The 23,419-nt window shown below is 42.4% G+C and overlaps 2 protein-coding genes across 9 annotated transcripts in view; one reads left to right on the top strand and one right to left on the bottom strand.

Moving 5' to 3' along the window:
* Positions 1-23,419, top strand: part of TFB1M (transcription factor B1, mitochondrial) — a 179,521-nt gene that overhangs the window by 103,306 nt on the left and 52,796 nt on the right. For all 7 annotated transcript variants that reach the window (XM_056567057.1, XM_056567058.1, XM_056567056.1 and 4 more), the window contains exon 6: positions 3,394-3,513. In XM_056567057.1, the coding sequence (XP_056423032.1) occupies positions 3,394-3,513 (120 nt within the window). The remainder of the gene's footprint in view (positions 1-3,393; positions 3,514-23,419) is intronic.
* Positions 9,982-17,804, bottom strand: CLDN20 (claudin 20). Of its 2 annotated transcripts, XM_056567061.1 has the most exons (6): positions 17,677-17,781; positions 17,432-17,568; positions 13,096-13,146; positions 11,950-12,004; positions 10,957-11,023; positions 9,982-10,876 (listed from the first exon to the last, which is right to left on the bottom strand). In XM_056567061.1, exon 6 carries the CDS (start codon positions 10,796-10,798, stop codon positions 10,133-10,135), a length of 666 nt encoding a protein of 221 aa, XP_056423036.1. In that variant the 5' UTR covers positions 10,799-10,876; positions 10,957-11,023; positions 11,950-12,004; positions 13,096-13,146; positions 17,432-17,568; positions 17,677-17,781; the 3' UTR covers positions 9,982-10,132. The 2 variants fall into 2 exon arrangements, with proteins under 2 accessions (XP_056423036.1, XP_056423037.1); XM_056567062.1 differs by having other exon boundaries at positions 17,432-17,804.

The raw sequence follows: 23,419 nt of genomic DNA, 5'->3' as shown, positions 1-23,419 counted from the left end.
AGCGACCGTGGATCTGGCGTCGAGGGATGTGAAGATTGATACTAGTATAAAAGTTATCCACGTAAAGGTGGTAACCTTTATCTAGCAATGGGTGTAAAAGGCCCCAAACGATTTTCCCGCTAACAACCAGAGTGGGGGGACATTCTGGGGGTTCAATACGGGAATCTCGTCCCTCATACACCATAAATTTGCAAGTGTACCCTGAGGTACACTCGCAAAGTTTATACATCTTCACGCCATACCGCGCTCGCTTGGTAGGGATATATTGCCGGAAGCTGAGTCTCCCCTTAAAACTGATGAGAGACTCATCAATAGCGACCTCCTTTCCAGGGACATAGACCTCCCAAAATTTGGCCCCGAAGTGATAGATGACCTTCCTGATTTTATGCAAACATTTCCGAATGGCCTCGAACCGGGGATGGTTCATGGCCATATTGTAGAGCGGGGTCTTGTAAAGGACATCCCCACTCCAATATTGCCTGACACTGGGTTTCTTGACCAGGCCCATGTGCAGCACAAGGCCCCAAAATGTCCTCATTTCAGCTGCATCGACTGGGGACCAGCCATTGGGGTTAGCCAAAGTAAGCCTGGGTGTGCGGCGACTAACTGTTGGTCGTACAGATTCATCTGCTCAACCATCAGATTGACAAAGTCATCACTGAAAAAAAAAAAAAAAAGAAACAGTCCATTTCAGTAAACCCGACGATGTCAACCTTGATTCCTGAGTCGCCAACAAACTCAGGAATCAGGGGCTCGTGGTCCGCTGGGTCAGTCCAGACAAGTTCTCCGGTACGGGGCACCAGTGAACTTGGCTGGGAGGCTTGACTATTATGAGCGCCAGGAGAACTCATACTAGCATGGGGCACAGGGTCAGGAGCAGAGGAGGTTTGCGGACCCGCTTGGCGGCGACTCCGCTGCCTTGGTGGCTCATCATCAGAACTAGATGATGAGGAGGACGAGGAAATAAGGAAGCTGGGGTCTTCCTCGTCCCCTGAGGCGCTTTCAGTGTCGGAGGCAAGTATGACATATGCCTCCTCTGCTGAAAACGACCTGCAGGCCATTTCCTTACTCTAATGGGGGGTGAAATGTATAACTTTGTGTATGTGCTGCGTGTGGTGTGATAATACCTTCCTATACCCCGCCTTAACCTAACCTAACTATATTTTTTCTGTAAGGGCAGGTTTAGTTAAACTAAAAAGGGGAAAAAAAGGACTTCTAGCGCAAAACAAGCCCTGCGCCCCCCCCCCAAAAAAAGCGTGTACCTAATCAGTGGTGTGCGCACTGATTAGTGCTTGGTGGCAGCAGGGAGCGCAGAAGTCAGTGGGGGGTCCGGCCACTCAGCCCAGAACAGTGGCCTGTGGCATGTACACCCACACAAAATATCCGAAAAATAAAATAATAAAATGCTTAACCCGAAAAAATGCACCCGCCTGAACCCCAAAAAAACGCTCATCAGTGATAAATCACTGATAGCGGTGGGGCAGGCCGCACACATAGGTACGGTCCGTCCACACAGCACAGGCTTGCTACTGGTGGCACGGACCGCCTATTTGTGCAAAAAATCGAAATAAAAAAGCCGCTATAACCCCAAAAAGTGCCTTCACCACAAAAAAAAATAACGCTGATCAGTACTACAGGACTGATCAGCGGCGGGTTTGCTTTACCTAACTATGGCAGACCGCTCTTTTATAGCCAAGAGGGTCCAGCCACACGTTAAGCAAAAAAAAAAAAAAACTGGTGGCAGACCGCAGCGACCCAGTAGGGCCAGGGTCACGCAGCTAAAGGCTCTACAGATCCGCGGACACCTACGGATAGTACGCTGCAAAAAAAAAAAAAACTCCTAACTGTCCCTACCTAATCTAAAGCTTACCCTTACTGCTTTCTGTGCCAAGGGGCCACAGAAAGGGGCAAAGGGGTACTTTTTTGGACTCAGGATGCCACTGATGTGCCGGGATGCCTGCTTAATGATTTCAGCGAGCATCCCGGTCCGGTCCCCGACCGGCTAGCGGCGGGGACCGGAATTCCCACGGGCGTATCCATACACCCTACGTCCTTAAAGAGGTACTCTGGGGAACTAAATCCATAGCCCATTCTTTCCCTCTCACCAACCTATGCATTTGTCTAAATATAATTCATTAGCTATATACAACAGTTTTCCTCTTTCAGCTGTCACTTACATGCAGGAAGTGTGAGAATTCATTTTTTAGATCCACGTTGTCTCCTCAGTGAGAGCAGCCCCTCCCATCAAGACAACATCACCTGATCTATGTCTGATTTCTGATTGGGCTAGAGCTCTGGCTGTACAGCCATACCTCCCCTCCCCCTCCCCTCCCTGTGTGAGGAGCTTGTGAGAGAAAACATTTTTAGTCACAACTGAGCACATAGCTGCAGTTTTTCTCTTGAATATGCTGCCATTCAGAACACACAAATATTTATAGCAGGAGGAGGTATAGAAGAAAAGACATGTACAGTGGCCCAGATTTATCAAACTGTGAAAAAGTGGAGAGATTTCCCCATATGCAGCCAATCACAGTTCGGCTTTCACTTTGCCTCAGCTTGTTAGCTGGTTGCTGTGGGAAAATCCCTCCACTTTTTCTCTCACACAGTTTGATAAATCTCCCCCAGTGTGTGTGTGTAATCTGCAGTGTCTGCACACAGATAGTGAAAGCAGTTGGCTGGCAGCCATTACACAGAGCTGAATTCTGGGAGTTGTAGTCTGTGCTGCAGATAAGGAAAAAAAAAGTATTTAGGAGACATCAGGGGCCAAAGGAACTGCCAAAATCACATGAATAACTACAGGGGACACAGAACAGGTATTGTGATGGCTTTGGGGCATTTTTATTTTTCTTAACTTCCCCGGAGTACCCCTTTAAGGACTCAGGATGCAGTGCGTATGCATACGCCCTGCGCCCTGAAGAGGTTAAAAGGGTACCCTGCTGTAAACATCTTATCCCCTATCCAAAGGATAGGGGATAAGATGTTAGATCGTGGTGGGTCCCGCTGCTGGGGACCCCTGCGATCCCCAGGCTTGCAGCTTCTGCGTTTTGGTTGTCACGCCACCTCCGTTCATACCTAGTACATAGCCTTCACGCCTCCTTCCATAGACGTGAATGGAGGGGGCGTATAGCTCAGAAAAATATAAATTGAGCTCTATTTTATGGGGCATATACTTTAACCATTGGTGATGAGACCCCATTTACAAAACATTGAGAAGCTCTGTAGTACACAATATCACTGGTATCATATGTCAAACTTATGACCAAAAGTTTTGCACTTAGAAATGAGTTATACTTTACATTTTTATTTTATCTCTAGCATTGTGACACAAAAACAAACTATGCTTAATATAAAACAATGTACACAGTGGTTTATTGGTACTTCACTTATTTTCAGAGGATGACAGCACCCCCCGGCAGTAAACAGAGGAGTAGACTGTCTATCATGACTCAGTATCTCTGCCAAGTCAAACATTGTTTTACTATTCCTGGTCGAGCCTTTGTCCCAAAACCAGAGGTAAGATGATCTATGTTCTCAAAACGTATTAAAGCTATGCACTTTATGTGGTATGTAAGTTGCTTTTTGATTTATTTTAGACTATTTTAGAGCAGTACATATAAAGCTGAATTGCTGCTTTTTCTTAAGCTAAACACAGAAGTAGAAGTTGATGTGCACATATTTTATTTAGGGCGTTCATACATGTCATAAGTCACTACAAAAAAAAAGGATTGGGGCTTAATCAGGATATTAGTAAATATTAGTAAACCATGGCGTGCTGTTGCTGCTGTTTTTCGAAGTGGACACTAGAAAAACATAAAAAAACACCTAAAAGTAGTGCACAACTAAAACTATATATAAGGAATGTATATATACAGCCAAAACTATCATTGATGTACTCCAACTGCAGCACGCACTTATGCATTATGCAACTGCCGCTGGCTATCCTTTGGATAGAAGATAAGATGTCTAAGGGGGGAGTACCCCTTTAAGGTTAGAACTGGGGCCACTGTTTATTAGCTTTGCCTCCTACGTTGAAGCAGTTTTGGTTCTTAATTTCTTTATTTATTGGGACACAGTGTAATAGATTGGTACAACATACCTTCTGCATTTATAGTGTTCTATTCTAATTTTTTTTAATGTTTGCCTTGTGTTTCTGGAATATTTAGGTATGGTCAGATTTGCATTGATTTACCTATAATTGTGGCATGTGCCAACTTGAGGGTGTGTTCGTTTGCCACCTCGTCTTACTGATGTAGCACAAATTTTTGCAGCAAAAGACAACGTACATAAGTGTTTGACCGCGTGGGGGGGGGGGGGTCCGACCGCTGGGACGCCCCCGCGATCACCGGCCATGGCTCTCCCATGCAGGAGGCGTGCCGCCGCAGCGTGATGTTGTGGCCGACACGCCTCCTCCATGTATCTCTATGGCAGAGGCGGGGAGGAAGCGTTCGTGCCTCCCCGCCTCTCCCATAGAACTGTATGTGGAGGGGGCGTACCATCGACCTCAGAGAGGTCGACACTACGCGCATTAGCTGCGTAGTGCAGGGGTCCTGTGCAGGAGATCGCGCGCGATCAGACACTTATCCCTTAGCCTATGGATGGGGGATAAGTTGTCTTTAAGTGTAGATGTCCTTTGTCTTTTTAAAAGATTGTCTTGTATATATTGCTAATAAAGATATATACATTCCATATATATATATATATATATATATATATATATATATATATGTATATATGTATATATAGTTTTGGATGTGCACTACTTTTTGGGGTTTTCTGATTTTTTAGTGTCCATGTTACCAGCTCTGGCTTGTGACTTGCAGTCAGGACCTGGATTTGCCAATTTGAAGGGGTATTGTGGCGCTTATGTAAAATGTTATGATGATGGGGCTGGTAAAAAAAAAAAAAGAAAAAAAAAATCCTTCCAGTAGTTATCAGTTGCTATATGCTCCAGAGGAAGTAGAATTGTTCTTTACGGTCTGACCACAGTCCTCTTTGCTGACAACTCTGTCCATGTCAGGAACTGTCCAGAGTAGGAGCAAATCCCCATAGCAAACCTCTGCTGCTCTTGACAGTTCCTGATACGGACAGAGGTGCCAGCAGAGAGCACTGTGGTCAGACTCAAAAGAACTACTCAACTTTCTCTGTAGTATACAGCAGCTGATAAGTGCTGGAATGATTAAGATTTTTTTAATAGAAGTAATTTACAAATCTGTTTAAATTTCTTGCACCAGTTGATCGGAAAAAAATTGTTTCCACCAGAGTACCCTTTTAAAGTAGTTTTATTGAAGATCGTGTTCAGGAAGTAATAAATCATATAGTAATGTTTATAAAATAGTACCGGACGGGGATGCTGCAAAACTACAACTCCGAGCATGCCCAGACCGCTGTTTGGGCATGCTGGGATTTGCAGTTTTGCAACAGCTCGAGGGCTACAGTTTGGAGATCACTGTGCAGTGATCTCTAAACTGTGGCCCTATAGATCTTGCAAAACTACAACTCCCAGCATGCCCACACAGCATATTGCTGTCTGGGCATGCTGGGATTTGTAGTTTTGCAAAATCTGGAGGGCCACAGTTTGGAGATCTTTGTGTGGTGGTCTTTAAACTGTGGCCCTTAAGATCTTGCAAAACTACAACTCCCAGCATGCATGAACAGCAAACTGCTGTCTCGGCATGCTGGGAGTTGTAGTTGCGTACCTCCAGCTGTTGCATAACTACATCTCCCAGCATGCCCTTCGGCGATCAGTACATGCTGGGAGATGTAGTTTTGCAACAGCTGGAGGCACACTGGTTGGAAAATACTGAGTTAGGTAACGTAACCTAACTGTAGGTTTTCCAACCAGTGTGCCTCCAGCTGTTGCACGGTCTGTCAGTGCATGCTGGGAGTTGTAGTTTTGAAACAGCTGGAAGTTTTACAGTAAGTTTCCTGCTTCAAGTTTGAGCTGCGGCAAATTTTCCGCCACAGCGCAAACTCCTAGCTGGAAACTCATCGTAAGCCCCCGCCTGTGTGAATGTACACTGAACACACTACACTACACTACTCTAACACATAATAAAGGGTAAAACACTACATATACACCCCCTTACACTGTCCCCCCCCCCCAATAAAAAGGAAAAACGTATCGTACGGCAGTATTTCCAAAACATAGCCTCCAGCTGTTGCAAAACAACAACTCTCAGCATTTCCAGGCAGCCACTGACTGTCCAGGCATGTGGGAGTTTAGCAACAGCTGGAGGCACCCTGTTAGGGGTATTCTACGCCAGTCATTCCCAATGTCCACCCCTATGCAATCCCTAATTTAGTTCTCAAATGTGCATGGCGCTCTCTCACTTCAGAGTCCTGTCATATTTCAAGGAAACAGTTTAGGGCCAAATATGGGGTATTTTCATACTCGGGAGCAATTGCACTACAAATTTTGGGGGGCTTTTTCTCCTTGTACCCCTTATGAAAAGGATAATTTTGTGTTTACACCAGCCAGGAATATTTTTTACACTAACATGCTGGTGTTTGCCCATACTTTTTATTTTCGCAAGAAGTAAAAGGAAAAAAAGACCCCCAAAATTTGTAACGCAATTTCTCCTGAGTACGGAAATACCCCATATGTGGGCATAAAATTCTCTGCGGGCGCACAACAAGGCTCAGGAGTGAGAGCGCATTATGTACATTTGAGGCCTAAATTGGTGATATGCACAGGGGTGGCTTATTTTACAGCGGTTCTGACATAAACGCCAAAAAAAAAATACCCACGTGTGACCCCATTTTGCAAATTACCCCACTCACGGAATGTAACAAGGGGTAAAGTGAGCCTTAACACACCATAGGTGTTTGACAAATTTTTGGTTAAAGTTGGATGGGAAAATGAAAAAAATAATTTTTTTAACAAAAATGCTGGTGCTACCCTAAACTTTTCATTTTCACAAGGGAAAATAGGAAAAAGCCCCCCAAAATTTGTAGCCCCCATACCCCAAATGTGGATGTAAAGTGCTCTGCTGGCGCACTACAATGCTCAGAAGAGAAGGAGCGCCATTGGGCTTTTGGAGAGAAAATTTGTCTGGAATTGAAGGCCACATGTGTTTACAAAGCCCCCATAGTGCCAGAACAATGGACCCCCCCCCCCACATATGACCTCATTTTGGAAACTATACCCCTTACGTAATGTAATCAGGGGTACAGTGAGCATTTACGCCCCACAGGTGTCTGACAGATTTTTGGAACAGTGGTCCATGGAAATGAAAAATTAAATTTTTCATTTGCACAGCCCACTGTTCCAAAGATCTGTCAAATGTGAGTGTGGTGTAAATGCTCACTATACCCCTTATTAAATTCTGTAAGGGATATAGTTTTCAAAATGGGTTCACATGGGGGGGGTCCACTTTTCTGGCACCACTGGGGGCTTTGTAAACACACATGGCCCCTGAAAGCCCAGGGCGCTCCTCCTCTTCTGAGCATTGTAGTTCGCCCACAGAGCACTTTACATCCACATATGGGGTATTTCCATACTCAGAAGAAATGGGGTTACAAATTTTGGGTGGTATTTTCTCCTGTTACCCCTTGTGAAAAAAAAAAAGCAAAATTTGGGGGGAAAATGCATTTTTGAGAAATTTTTTGTTTTTTTTATCATTTACACATCCGACTTTAACAAAATGTCATCAAACACCTGTGGGGTGTTAAGGCTCACTGTACCCCTTGTTATGTTCCTTGAGGGGTGTAGTTTCAGAAATAGTATTTTTTATGCTGTTCTGGCACCATAGAACCATAAATACGCCATGCCCCCCCAAAAACCGTTTCAGCAAAATTTGCCAAAAGCCAAATGTGACTTCTGCTCTTCTGAGCATTGTAGTTCGCCTGCAGATCATTTTACGTCCTAACATGGGGTATTTCCATACTCAGAAGAGATGGTGTTACAAATTTTGGTGGGCATTTTCTCCTATTACCCTTTGTAAAAATGAAAAATTTGGGGGGAAAACTACACTTTAGTGAAAAAATTATAATTTTAATTTACACATCTGACTTTAACGAAAAATTGTCAAACACCTGTGGGGTGTTAAGGCTCACTGGACCCCTTGTTACGTGCCTTGAGGGGTGTCGTTTCTAAAATAGTATGCCATGTGTTTTTTTTTTTTTTTTTTTTTTGCTATTATGGCACAATAGGGGCTTCCTAAATGAGACACCCCCCCTCCCCCCAAAACCATTTCAGCAAAATTCACTCTCCAAAATCCCATTGTCGCTCCTTCCCTTCTGAGCCCTCTACTGTGCCCGCTGGACAGGACAGCTGGACTACTGCGCCCACTGTACAGTTCCTAAAATGGACAGAGGTGTCAGTAGAGAGTACTGTGGTCAGACAGAGAGGAAATTCAAAAAGAAAAGAACTTTCTGTGGAGCATTTAGCGGCTGATAAGTACTGGAAGGATTAAGATTTTTAAATAGAAGTAATTTACAAATCTGTATAACTTTCTGGCACCAGTTGATTTAAAAAAAATAAAAATGTTTTCCAGTAGAGTACCCCTTTAAATCTGTTGCACGCGGCCACCTGTCAGTCGGTGCCGTGGATCTCCTCCTCATGCCAGGGATAATTTTTGCTCCATTTACCATGAAGCTGGAAGATTACAGTTCCACAAGAAAATTCCATACATAATCTCTTTAGTGTGAACAGGGCCTTAGTACTGCTTACCAGGACCATGCAAAGGAGTCATGTCAGGATTTAGGCTTTTTTGACACTTTGTTAGGCCCTGTCTGTTTAATATTTGCACTGGAATAGTTCCCAGAGTATTTGTTAAAGGGGTACTCCCACCCTAGACATCTTATCCCCTATCCAAAGGATAGGGGATAAGATGTCTGATCGCGGGGGTCCCCCGCATTATTGCATGCGGCACCCACCTGTTTTTTCACCGGAACCGCTGGAGGGTCTGAGTCGCGACTACGGGGACGGAAGTCCGTGATGTCAGGACTCCGCCCCCGTGTGACGTCACACCTTTCCCCTCAATGCAAATCTATGGGAGGGGGCGGAGTCTTGACGTCACGGACTTCCGGTGAAAAAACAGGTGGGTGCCGCATGCAATAATGCAGGGGACCCCCGCGATCAGACATCTTATCCCCTATCCTTTGGATAGGGGATAAGATGTCTAGGGTGGGAGTACCCCTTTAAGTGGATCCATACCACCCATTAACTGAAGAAGCAAAACATTTTCATTCCATTTGGGTAGTAACTGTCAGGGTTTGCTGGTTGAAATAGCTTAGACTTTAGGCTATTCCACCCAGATGGATCCGGTAAAATAAAAAACATGCACCACATTGGCCCTCATTTACTATTGCAAACCCGACATGTTTTGTCGGGTTGTGCGCCAGATTCTGTGGCATTGCGCCAGAAATTCTGTCTGCGCCTGAATTTGCGCCTGAATTGAAAAAAACCTCGATTAACCCGAAAAAACCTTGATTAACCCGAAAAAGAGGCATGGCTGCCGAGAAAAGGGTGCATGGTCTCCAAAAAGGGGCATGTCCCCGACATTTTCACAAAACCCAACATATTTACTAAGGTTTCCACATAAAATGTGGTGGATTTGAGCTGATGAAAACCCAACAGATCAGAGCATGTGTAAAAAAAAGCAAACTGTAGGGAAAGTGGATAATGTAGGGAAACCTTAGTAAATACCATGGAAAATAAACTGTAAGGAATTAAAACCCACAAAGAAACCTACACTCCACTTAGTAAATAAGGGCCATTGTGTAAGTTTTTTTGTTTGTTTGTGATTTACATTGGACCTGAAGTATGATGAATTCCACTTAGTGGCACCTGTCATACTTATACATCAGAAGTATGTGCAGGGGCTAACCACTGCATATACATCCAACAGAAACAGCCTTTCTAGGTTTTTATTCAGAAATCCTGCCCTAAATCACACAATCCTATATATCACACATACAGTTTTACAACCTTTTTGTGTAAGAGGAAACCATGAGAAAGAATTAAAAACATAACTGCACTTCATCTACAACATTTTATTGTTGGGGATTTACAGTTGTCTGTAAAATATTAGCACCATTCTATTAATTGCAAAACTATTTTCTTTTTAGAAAAGCATGATTCAGTAAAATATCTTATTAGAATAATCAGATTGAACAATAGCGTTACCATCTACACATAGTCTTGCAGGTTATAACCTGCATTGCTGTTTTCCAATTGCTGAGCTGCTGGCTCTGGTGTTTTTGTCGGAGGAGAGTCCCGTTCTTCCTGCTGCTTCTTACTACAGGTTGAACAGAAGACTGCACCTGCTAAGAATTGCATCCCAGCAGAGATAAAGCCGACATACACTGCTCCTCCTGGCTCATGTTTGCTATTCTCTGGGATGAAGGGATCCAAGAAACTGGAAATAATCTCTTTCATGTACCAGCTCACCGAAATCATGGAGAAAATACCAGCAAGCAAAAAGCATGTTCCTCCAGCAAAAGCTGTATTGCTTTTAGTTTGCCGATCACCTCCTAGCTTTGTACATTTCATTCCTGCTACAGAGACAAATATCCCCAAACATGACAGTATACAGGACAGTACCATTGTGGCTCGTGCTGTCTGAATATATACAGGGAGTGAGAGAATGGAATATTTTAAGGTGCAGCTAAACATACCAGTGCTGTACCATGTGCAGTCCATCCACAGACCTTGCATTTGAATGACAGAGGTAACAATGTTCGCCCCAGTGTCTGCATTGACCTTCCAGTTTGGTAGTAAAGTTGCAGCAATAGACCCACACAGTGCCATCAAAGCTATAATAAATGCAGTGACTTGTAGCCCCACCGATGCCATGGTCCGTCATCCAATTCACCTTTTCCTTATGGGTGTCTGTTCTCTTCTATCCACACTGAGACAGCACTGGTGAGAGTTCTGTAAGAAAATAAAAAGGACAGGGTTGAGTGGGGGATGAGAAACATGGGCTAGCAAGCGGGCAACTAAATAAGTATTACCTTAGTGCTTCAACGCGGAGCTCTTTCGATTTGCAGTATGAGCCCTTCAGGAGAGTAAAAGCCTAAGCTGACAAAGACACATGGCTCGTATTTGTTACTTGGGTAAATACAGATTTTTTCAGAAGCTGCTGAACCCTATTTGCTCCTACACATATAAATTCATCTGCGAATTATACCTGTGTAACTCTGCATCTCTGAAAATTTAGATGTTAATGACAGGATTAACAGTTGTCCTGTTGGTAGCAATAGAAAAATATCTTGTATTCAGAAAGGCACTGAGCAGACAAAAGTTCCATTTGCAGCCTTTCATTTACACAGCAAACTACTTGTGATGCTTTTTTCTTTCTCTACAAATAAATGCTTTGTTGTGTAACTCATTAAAAATGGAGGTACGCCTGAGGAGCGTAGCAGGGGAAAAAAAGCTATTAGCAAATAACAATAGTGTTTTAGGCCAGTATATAGACATATACAATAATGTTAAATAGAGTATATACAATGTCTATACATCCTTACAATGCAGGGTATATTGTATTCAAGAAATGGAAGAATAGTATTTAAAAGAGCTGCATAATCTAATACCTGCAGCATATACTTAAACACACACAACTTTATCTATTAACCTGTCAGTTGTGTTAGATGACTTATTAGAGCTCATCATACCTTGGAAGATAGTCACCCTGACAAAGGGCTGTGTGGCTTTTGTCTTTGCACATTGTTAAAGGTTACGCCATTTGGCAAATTAGAATACATTGTTAACATTATTATTACTGCTACAGAAGGAGGCTTTGTCTTTGCAATAGCAGCATATTAGTTTGAAGCCTTAGCATAAAAATAGTACAGTAATAATGCATTTTAGTAATGAGCAGGCGTTGTATAACAATTGTATTAATGACTCATCAATGCCTGACTTTAAGTCATGCTGAGCAGCAGAGCATTGCACCATTTGCAGAAGAAGAATATTTCAGTTTTCACTTGTAATTGAAAAGCACTTACTGATAGAGAGGTGTTGATGCACTATGTCTTCCTTGTGGCTAGAGGTAAATACATTCTGGAAGAGAAAATCATATTTCTTCTGTGTGGCAAGTGTAGGAAACAAAGAGACACCTGGATATTTAATGCCGGTAGCGTTTCCCTTACGCTGGTTTTTAATTAAATAAAAGCATATCATGGATGTTGTTTGTGTGCAGTCGGTGTCCTGTATGAATAAACTGTTTGTTCATCTTGGAGTTCTACTGGAGGAATAGTGCGTGAGCCAGCAAAACTTAGAAATACATGATAAGGAAGGGAAATTGTGGCACTGAGGATGCTGAGACAATACCAATCTTTAAGGGAGCAAACAAGCGACTTTTGTGTTGTGTTTCAGAACACGGCTAAACTTTTCAAAGCAAAAACTTCAGCTGTGTGAATTAAAATGCAAGATGCATAGATGAGACTAAATTTTATTGGATAATTTGTTTTCCCTTAGTCTCCTCATCAGCACAATATGGGGTGTCTCCGCCCCTGTGAACTAAATAGGACTGGGATTTTTTTATGAAAAAACAAACAAAAAAGTACAAGCACCTCCCCCTTTGGCTATAAAATGTCTCCCACACATTAGGACAGTGAGTAAATTATCAAGTATTAAAAATAAAGGTAAGTATAAAAGGGAGGGAAGCTTATGCTGCTGAGGAGACTAAGGGAAAACAAATTATCCAATAAAATGTAGTCTTCCCTGTCGTCCCTAAGCAGCACAATATGGGGATTTAGCAAGTGTAACCCCTAGGGAGGGCTCTCCTGCCTTGCGGAATTCAGGATAGTCTTAGCGAAAATAGTTTCACTAAACAGGAAGGTGTGAACTCTATAGTGTTTTAGGAAAGTCAATGGTGTACTCCAGGTTGCATACTGGCAGATATGCTCCAGAGGGACAGAATTACGTTCTGCTCAAGAGGCTGAAATAGACCTAGTAGAATTTGCTCTAGTGGATTCTGGTGCAGTCAAACCTTCAGAAGCGAACCATAGGTTAATACACTCACAAATCCACCGAGACATAGATGGTTTCGATGTTTTAGAACCCTTCTTTGGCCCGTGATGTAAAATAAGAAGGTTTTCAGATTTCCAAAAGGGTTTAGTTCTTTCCAAATACATTTTTAAGCATCATACCTGGTCTAGGGTAGCAAAGTCCTTCTGAGAAGATTCAGACTCACGAGAAAACTGTGGAAGATAAATAACTTGATTAATGTTCGCAAAAAAGGCAACCTTAGCCAAAAAAGATGGAAGGGATCTCAGAAGGACCTTTCCAGGTAAGGCTGGGTTCACACTACGTTTTCTCCCATACGGGAGCGCATACGGCAGGGGGAAGCTAAAAGCTCGCGCTCCCGTATGTCACCGTATGCGCTCCCGTATGTCATTCATTTCAATGAGCCGACCGGAGTGAAACATTTTTGCGCCGTATGCACTTTTACAACCGGACCTAAAACCGTGGTTGACCACAGTTTTAGGTCCGGTTGTAAAAGCGCATACGGCGCAAAAATGAGCCGACCGGACCGAACGTTTCACTCCGGTCGGCTCATTGAAATGAATGACATACGGGAGCGCATACGGTGACATATGGGAGCGCGAGCTTTTAGCTCCCCCCTGCCGTATGCGCTCCCGTATGGGAGAAAACGTAGTGTGAACCCAGCCTAAGAAGGTGGTATAAGGTTCAACTGAAGCCAAAGCTGGAAGTTAACTAACCCTCTTGGCAGTAGTAACAGCCAACAACAAAACCAGTTTAAGAGTGCGGAATCTAAGTTCCACTTCCTCTAAGGGTACAAAGGGTTGAGCACAAAGTTGTTGCATGACTAACGCCAAATACCATGGAGCAACAGGTTTCACAGATCTTGGACGAATTCTAGTAATGGCTTCAGGGATGTGGAAATCCTATCGCCCGACGCCCGGGACAAGTAGTTTTGGGCGCCGGGCAGGTGAATTGTTCATAGATTTAGCCCTGTATCGGGCTAGCAGGGACAGACCGACTTCTCCCTTATTTTTATTTACTGCCGGTGTGAGGCGCAGGAGCCGTTGGAAGTCTACACCTCACATCGGCGCTCAGAGTGTATGGATGGGGCGGTGGCCCCCAGCTGACCGCAGAGTCCCCTTATCTCCCCTCCCGGAGGACAGACCTCAGAAGACACAGCAGGGTGAGAGAAAGTACGTAGACAGCTGTGTGCACAGCTCCATCCCCCACACACAGCTCTATCCCTCCCCCTCCCTCTGCTCTGTCTCCCCCGGACCTAATCCACCACGGGGAGGTTGCTAGTTTGCACGGGGAAAACACAGAGCAGGGGGGGTGAGGGGAAGGACGGAAATCTCACCTCACACCGGCGGTGACTACAACTCTGATGTCCACTCATGGCGGCTCAGGTGAGGAGGTGGAGAAGGCAGACGGCGGCAGGAAGGGTGGTTGTATATGTATGGTGTGAGTGTATGTAATGTATGATGGGGGGGCAGCGGCAGGTGTATGTATGATGTGTGCATGTGTATGGTGTATATCAGTGTTTCCCAACCAGGGTGCCTCCAGCTGTTGCAAAATGACAACTCCCAGCATGCCCTGGGCATGCTGGGAGTTGTAGTTTTGCTACAGCTGGAGGCACCCTGGTTGGGAAACACTGGTGTATATGTATGGTGTGAGTGTATGTGTGATGTGTGTATGATGTCTGTGTGTGATATGTATGTAATGTATGATGTCTGTGTGTGATGTGTATGTAATGTATAATGTGTGATGTCTGTGTGTGATGTGTATTTAATGTATAATGTGTGTGTGATGTCTGTGTGTGATGTGTATGTAATGTCTAATGTGTGTATAATGTCTATGTGTGATGTGTATTTAATGTATAATGTGTGTGTGATGTCTGTGTGTGATGTGTATGTAATGTCTAATGTGTGTATAATGTCTATGTGTGATGTGTATGTAATGTATAATGTGTGTATAATGTCTGTGTGTGATGTGTATGTAATGTATAATGTGTGTATAATGTCTATGTGTGATGTGTATGTAATGTATGTGTGTATAATGTCTGTGTGATGTGTATGTAATGTATAATGTCTGTGTGATGTGTATGTAATGTATAATGTGTGTATAATGTCTGTGTGTGTGATGTGTATGTAATGTATAATGTGTGTATAATGTCTATGTGTGATGTGTATGTAATGTATAATGTGTGTATAATGTCTATGTGTGATGTGTATGTAATGTATAATGTGTTTAATGTCTATGTGTGATGTGTATGTAATGTATAATGTGTGTATAATGTCTATGTGTGATGTGTATGTAATGTATAATGTGTGTATAATGTCTGTGTGTGGTGTGTATGTAATGTATAATGTGTGTATAATGTCTGTGTGTGATGTGTATGTAATGTATAATGTGTGTATAATGTCTGTGTGTGATGTGTATGTAATGTATAATGTGTGTATAATGTCTATGTGTGAGGTGTATGTAATGTATAATGTGTGTATAATGTCTATGTGTGAGGTGTATGTAATGTCTAATGTGTGTATAATGTCTATGTGTGAGGTGTATGTAATGTATAATGTGTGTATAATGTCTATGTGTGATGTGTATGTAATGTATTATGTGTGATGTGTGTGTAATGTATAATGTGTATATAATGTCTGTGTGTGACGTGTATGTAATGTATAATGTGTGTATAATGTCTGTGTGTGACGTGTATGTAATGTGTGATGTGTGTATGATGTCTGTCTGTGTGTGATGTGTATTTAATGTATGATGTGTGTATGATGTCTAAGTGGGATGTGTGTATGTATGTGATGTATGATGTGGGGTGGGCAGTGGCAGGTGTATGTATGATGTGTGCATATGTATGGTGTATATGTATGGTGTGAGTGTATGTGTGATGTGTGTATGATGTCTGTGTGTGATGTGTATGTAATGTATGATGTGTGTATAATGTCTAAGTGTGATGTGTGTATGTATGTGATGTATGATGTGGGGTGGGCAGCGGCGGGTGTATGTATGATGTGTGCATATGTATGGTGTGAGTGTATATGTGTATGATGTCTATGTGTGATGTGTGTATGATGTCTGTCTATGTGTGACGTGTATGTAATGTGTGATGTGTGGGGGGGCAACGGTGGGTGTATGTATGATGTGTTCATATGTATGGTGTATATGTATGGTGTGAGTGTATGTGTGTATGTAATGTATGATGTGGGGGGCAGTGGCGGGGGTGTGTGTATGTATGATATGGGGGCAGTGGCTGGTGCATGTATGATATGTGTATGCATGAATGTTTTGTATAGGAGCGGACTGTCATGTTGGGCATTAGGGCAGTTGTGCTATCTAATTTTATTTATTTTTAGTGGCACCCGCACTAAATTGCACCCCCAGAATCCCGCCCCCTTCATACTCACCCGCCAATCAAGAGCCCCACGGATGCACACAAACATGCCCGAACCAAAACTACAACGCCCAGCATGTTGCACCATATCCTAAACTGTAGAACTATAAAGTGCAACATGCTGGGAGTTGAAGTTTTGGTTCGGGTCAGCTGCAGAGCCATAGGCTACATCAGGGCATGCTGGGTGTTGTAGTTACTAACTGTAATTCCCTGTATTCCTTGACACATCCTATGGCTCTGCAGCTGACACAAACCAAAACTACAACTCCCAGCATGTTACACAATAACCTGCTATACAGTGCAACATGCTGCAACACCCACACAACCATAGATTGTATCAGGGCATGCTGGGAGTTGTAGTTATCTAGTAACTAAATGCAACTTCCAGCATTTTCTGACACAAAATGCACCACATAAACTGGAGAAGCAGAACCCCCCCTATAACACATAAGTCCCTATTGAGACTGAAAAATAGTGATTAAAATATTTTAAAAAGTGCGTATATATGTGAATAAGCCCCTTTCCTAATAAAAGTTTCCAATTTTCTTTAAATAAAAATAATGTACAAAAATAAACATGTGGTATCGCTACATGTGGAAATGTACAGGCTATAAAAATATAATGTTAATTAAACCGTGCAACGGTGTAAATGTAAAAAATAGTCCAGAATTGCTCATTTTTGGTCACTTCATATTAGAAATTTTTTATAAGGTGATCAAAAAGTTACATCTAGACTTTTCTGGGCTTGTCTCAGGCGTAAGAGGAGCTACAGCTCTCCGGCCGCTAATAGCCTGGCATGCTGCGATCACCATGGCCGCTATTAAACCATTAGATCACCGCTGTCAGCAGTGTCTAAAGGATCTTATATCCATCCCTGGTGGCCTAGTGGGGGGGATCAGACTATTTTGGTTGAAATTATTTTATCTACCAGGACAAGTGGATTTTCTTGAGGGACAAGTAGATTGTGTTCTGCTTTAGTCCCTTGGACAAGTAGTTTTTTTATTTATTTCCACACCCCTGGGCTTTAATAAAGGATTTGACCACCGGCTCTTGAGTGAGACGGCTGTGGAGAGATGCTGATAGGCTGCTAACTGTACCTTGATAGAGTTGGGAGAAAGGCCTTAGTCAAATCTGTCTTCTTAGAATTCCAGAATTGATGGAACAGAAGGAGAGGAGGGGTCAATCTTCTTGACAGCACACCACCTGTGAAAAATCACGGTCACGGAACAAGAAACTAAAAAGGAAATAAAAACTAAAATGGTTATGGACCTAAAAAAGAAGAAACCTGAACGCAGGGAACTTGTATTAAATTCCCTGCAACTGCCCCCAAATCAATACACACTGCAACAGGAATACACATGGCCACAGGCTGAAGAACTGATGTAACGGGAAGTGTCGCGAATGCCGACGCGAGCTCCGGATCTGTGGCTTCCAGACTTTGGGAAGATGGCGCTGCACACCGGAGCCTGACTGAGAATGGAGCACAGGTATCTGAGCACTCTGTGGGAAGAAAGAAACAGATTAATAAGTGAAAAAAGGGACAGCTTCAAACACATCCACGCTCACAATAGGACAGAAAAAATACTCAGTGTGGGGGACATTTTATAGCCCAAGTGGGAGGTGCTTGTACTTTTTTGTTTGTTTTTCATTAAAAAATCACGGTCCTATTTTGCTCACAGGGGCGTGCTGCTGAGGGACGACAGGGAAAATATGATTCACAGTGTTGAGCAAGACATTGCTGCTACTTTATCTTGGTTATTGCTAAGTATTAATATGTCTGTGTTTCAGTTAATCAGTCTGTGGGATGCTGTACTGTTGCTAATATACCGATCATGTTTATGTTTGTATATTGTGTATGCCCATCTTGTGACACCAAAACAACTTGGAACCAATAAGGCGCAGACTGCACAAGACCTCAGAAGATATCCAGTGAAATCTGGCACTAAGACTTTGACAGCAGATTCTTTAAAGGGGTTATTCAGCATTTTCCAAAATCTAATATGGTGGGGGGGGAATAGAAAAAAAACTTATACTTAACTAGCCATCACTAATAGCAGGACCTGCCTGCCCAGCCATTCACTACCTGAGACAGAACACTGCTACGGCCAATGATTGGCTAAGCTGGCAGGTTCTAGAAAGATTGCTTGTCTCAGAAGCAGGAAGAAAAGCTGAACGGGAGCTGTGGGGGACCAGCGAGAAAGCCTTGCTTGGTAAGTATACCAGCCCCATATAACGCCCCTTTCACACTGCCGTTGCTCCCCGTGGAGAACTGCCGTTCAAGTCTCTTTCCTTTTTTTTTTTCCCTTTACTTTAATGGCCGTTCTTGTGACAGGGAGCAATGGGCAACTACGGGTCCCAGCGGCTCCCATTTACTACTATGGGGGTCGCCGATCACCATTTTTTTTTTTTTTTTTTTACAGGAATAGCAATAAGCAGTCATTTTCTCCTGCTATTTCCCTGGGCTCCCCCGACGGCTTTCACACTGCCGTGTGCTAATGGCAGTGTGAAAGAAGCCAAAGATCTATAAAACACTGGATAACTGCTTGAAATCCTGTAAATTTCTGTGAGTGCTTTTATTTTATGTAGCGCATCCAGCTGATGCTCGATCAGAGTCAGATTTGGAAAATTTTTAAGCTAAGTCAACACAATTAACTCTTTGTTCTTCAAACCATTCTTAAAGATTTTTTGCAGCATGTTCTGCTGAAAGTAGTCACAGCCATTAGATAATACTATTGCCATGTGTGTAGGCCACCCTGTCTGCAGCAAGCCATGTTGCATTGCGTGTTAATCTTAGCCAGCAATTTATAAAACAGAAGCTCTTCTGTGTAATCCCACCAGAATGGCCTTAGTCTGGAACCGGACAGTGGAAACCACTGAACCAGGGGAAAACCGGACTCTTCTTGAGGCGCTGAACCACAGGATCCAATATTCTTAAAACAAGGATATTTATTGGAGAAGGATCATATATTGTTTCTAGCGTGGACAGGACACTTCATCAGGCATGCATGTGATGAGACTACTGTCATTAAAAACACTTATCAAGAAACACTTCTAGGTAACCGGGACCAGGGAACCCGGAAGTGTTTCTTGATAAGTTTTTTTTTTTTATGACCGTAGTCAATGTGGACTGGTGCTCGCATCATGCACGACAGTTCCCAGCTGCTATCAGCAGCCAGAGACCCGCCTGTAATGGCGGACATCAGCAATCGCGCTAATGTCCGCCATTAACCCCTCAGATGCCGTGATCAATACAGATCACAGCATCTGCGGCAATGTGGTCGTTTAAATGAAAGACCGGATAGCCCGCGGCGCTGTCGTGGGGATCTGATCATCCAACGTGGCGGCCGGAGCAGAAGATCGCAGATAATACTGATCAGTACTTTGCCTATGCATAGCACTGTTCAGTATATGCAATCTATTGATTGCAATAAATAGTCCTCTATGGGGACTATAAAAGTGTAAAAAAAAAAAGTGAAGAAGCCCCTCCCCCAATAAAAATGTAAATGGCCCCTTTTTCCTATTTTATCCCAAAAAAGGGTAAAAAAAATTAAAATTCCTAATCATATTTGGTATTGCCGTGTGCGTAAATGTCCGTACCATCAAAATATTATGTAAAAGATCCCGTACGGTAAACAGCGTGAATGTAAAAAAAAAAAAAGTCCAAAACTGCTGCTTTTTTGTCACATTTTATTTAAAAAAAAATTAAATAAAAAGTGATCAAAAAGTTAAAGGGGTATTTCAGGATATTTTTTATTTGACTATGCTACAGGGGCTGTAAAGTTAGTGTAGTTCATAATATAGTGTCTGTACCTGTGTGTGATGGTTTTTTCACAATTCTTCTGTGATTTTCACCCCACTATTTATTTTTAACAGCATACAAAAGGACTGTTGTCTCGGATTTTTCCCAGCCTGCAATGCGGACGAGACCTGACTCACTAGTCAGCTGATTACAGGGAGCCTGTCTGCTTCAATGGGTGGAGTGATCGCTTGGTGGGAGAGAGATCAATCTGCAACTAATGCAACAGCTTTAGGCACCCTGATTGAAAACCACAGGTCTTTTGTTTCAATGGGTGGGTTGGCTGATTTGTGGGAGGGAGGAAATTAGAATTGTGGGATCTGTAGTCAAAAAAAGAAAAGTCAAACCGGAAATACAAGTTCACAAAAAGCTAGCCAGAGTGTTATGGTAATCTCATGCCATTTAGCCCCAAGACAAGCGCAGATCCTTCCTTCCTAAGCATGTCCATTACTGTCTGCCAGGTACGTTCTAAAATCACCTTATGGTGGATAACCCCTTTAGAAATAAACAGAAGTGGTACCAATAAAAACTACAGATCACTGCGCAAAAAAATTAGCCCTCATAACTGCCCCTATACGGAAAAAGGAGAAAGTTATAGGTGGTCAAAATTGGACAATTTTAAACATACTAATTGTCCTAAAAAAGTTTTAGATTTAAAAAAAAAATGTACACTAATAGAAAAGCATGTACCATGGGTATCATTTTAATTTTACTGACCCACAGAATAATGAAAACATGTAATTTTTACCATGAAGTGTACAGCGTAAAAACGAAACCTTCCAAAATTTGCTAAATTGCAGTTTTCTTTTCAATTTCCCCACATAAATAATATTTTTTTGGTTGTGCCATACATTTTATGGTAAAATAAGTGATGTCATTACAAAGTACAATTGATCATGCAAAAAAAAAAAGCTCTCATATGGGTCTGTGAATGAAAATATAAAAGAGTTATGATTTTTAGAAGGCGAGGAGGAAAAAACGATAATACAAAAATTAAATTGGCCTGGTCCTTAAAGGAGAACTCCGGAATAGGAAGGTACATACCTTCCTTCGCTCCTCCGGTAACTGGCTCCGGCTTCCACCGCAATCCTCTTTCTGGTTGCCGGTGGTCCGCGAGTCATACTGCACTCAGCCAATCACCGGCCACAGCGAAGTCCCGACTCGGCCGGCGATAGGCTGAGCGGCAGAGTGATCATTTTCGGCCCGGCACATTCCTGCGATATGAAGCACACTCAGGAGCTGAGCACTCTTCATACCCGGTGGGTCCTGGTTGCTATGAGCAACCAAGATTAAGGCTAATGTCAGACATCACCGAATGGGCCGATGTCCAGCATAAACCCCTTAGCACAAAAAATAAGCCCTCGCACATCCCCTTATATAGAAAACTAAAAAATAGGGGTACGGGGAGGTCAATTTTCAGCATTCTAATTTTCGCACAAAAAGTTATATTTTTTTTAAAAGTAGTAAAATAAAACATATTAAATAAAATATTTTACATAATATATTCAAACAAAATAAAAAATATTAGTTAGGTATCATTTAAATTTCATTAACCTACAGAATAAAGATAACATGTAATTATTACTGGAAAGTGCACTCCGTAGAAACTGAAGCCCCCAGAAGTTGCAAAATGGCCTTTTTTTTTTTTCGCCCCACAAATATTTTTTGCTTTATCGTAGATTTGGTGGTAAAATACTGTAAGTTATGTCACAATAAAAGTACATTTGGTGGTGCAAAAATCAAGCCCTCATATGGGTTTGTAGGTGGAAAATTAAAAGCGTTAGGATTTTTAGAAGGCAAGGAGAAAAGAACGAAAGTGCAAAAATGAAATTTCCATGCATCCTTAACCCCTTAAGGACCGAGGGTTTTTCCGTTTTTGCATTTTCGTTTTTTCCTCCTTGCCTTTAAAAAAAATCATAACTCTTTCAATTTTGCACCTAAAAATCCGTTTGATGGCTTATTTTTTGCACCACCAATTCTACTTTGTAATGACGTCAGTCATTTTGCCCAAAAATCTACGGCGAAACGGAAAAAAAAATCGTGAGACAAAAATGAAAAAAAAAACCGCTGTTTTGCAACTTTTGGGGGCTTATCTTTATTCTGTAGGTCCATACAATTAAAATGATACCCTACTTATATAGGTTTGATTTTGTCGTACTTCTGGAAAAAATCATAACTGCATGCAGGAAAATTATTATGTTTAAGATTGTCATCTTCTGACCCCTATAACTTTTTTATTTTTGCGCGTATGGGGCGGTATGAGGGCTCATTTTTTGCGCCGTGATCTGAAGTTTTTAGCGGTACCATTTTTGCATTGATAGGACTTATTGATCTTTCACGATAAAAAAAGTGACCAAAAATGCACTATTTTGGACTTTGGAATTTTTTTGCGCGTACGCCATTAACCGTGCGGTTTAATTAACAATATATTTTTATAATTCGGACATTTCCGCACGCGGCGATACCATATATTTTAATTTTTATTTACACTGTGTTTTTTTTTTTTATGGGAAAAGGGGGGTGATTCAAACTTTTAATAGGGAAGGGGTTAAATGATCTTTATTCACTTTTTTTTTCACTTTTTTTTTGCAGTGTTATAGCTCCCATAGGGACCTATAACACTGCACACACTGATCTTTTACATTGATCACTGGTTTCTCATAGGAAACCAGTGATCGATGAGTCTGCCGCTTGACTGCTCATGCCTGGATCTCAGGCACTGAGCAGTCATTCGGCGATCGGACAGCGAGGAGGCAGGTAGGGACCCTCCTGCTGTCCTGTAAACTGTTCAGGATGTGGCTATCCCGAACAGCCCACTGAGCTAACCGGCATACTTTCACTTTAGACACAGCGTTCAACTTTGAACACCGCGTCTAAAGGGTTAATAGTGCGCGGCACCGCCGTGGCCCCGCGTTATAGATCGGGAACGGACACATGATGTTCCAGTACGTCATGTGTCCTTAAGGGGTTAAAGGGGTATTCCAGGCCCAAAAAATTTTTATATTAAAATTGTAAATTACTTCTATTAAAAAATCTTAATCCTTCCAATAGTTATTAGCTTCTGAAGTTGAGTTGTTGTTTTCTGTCTAACTGCTCTCTGATGACTCACGTCCTGGGAGCTGTGCAGTTCCTATGGTTATTTTCTCCCATCATGCACAGCTCCCGGGACGTGACATCATCATTTAGCAGTTAGACAGAAAACTTCAGAAGCTAATAACTATTGGAAGGATTAAGATTTTTTAATAGAAGTAATTTACAAATCTGTTCATCTTTCCGGAGCCAGTTGATA

Source organism: Hyla sarda, chromosome 3 (assembly GCF_029499605.1).
Source record: "Hyla sarda isolate aHylSar1 chromosome 3, aHylSar1.hap1, whole genome shotgun sequence".
Lineage (NCBI taxonomy): Eukaryota > Metazoa > Chordata > Amphibia > Anura > Hylidae > Hyla > Hyla sarda.
Note: the sequence above shows the minus strand (reverse complement) of the source record. Positions and strands in the feature narration are given on the sequence as shown.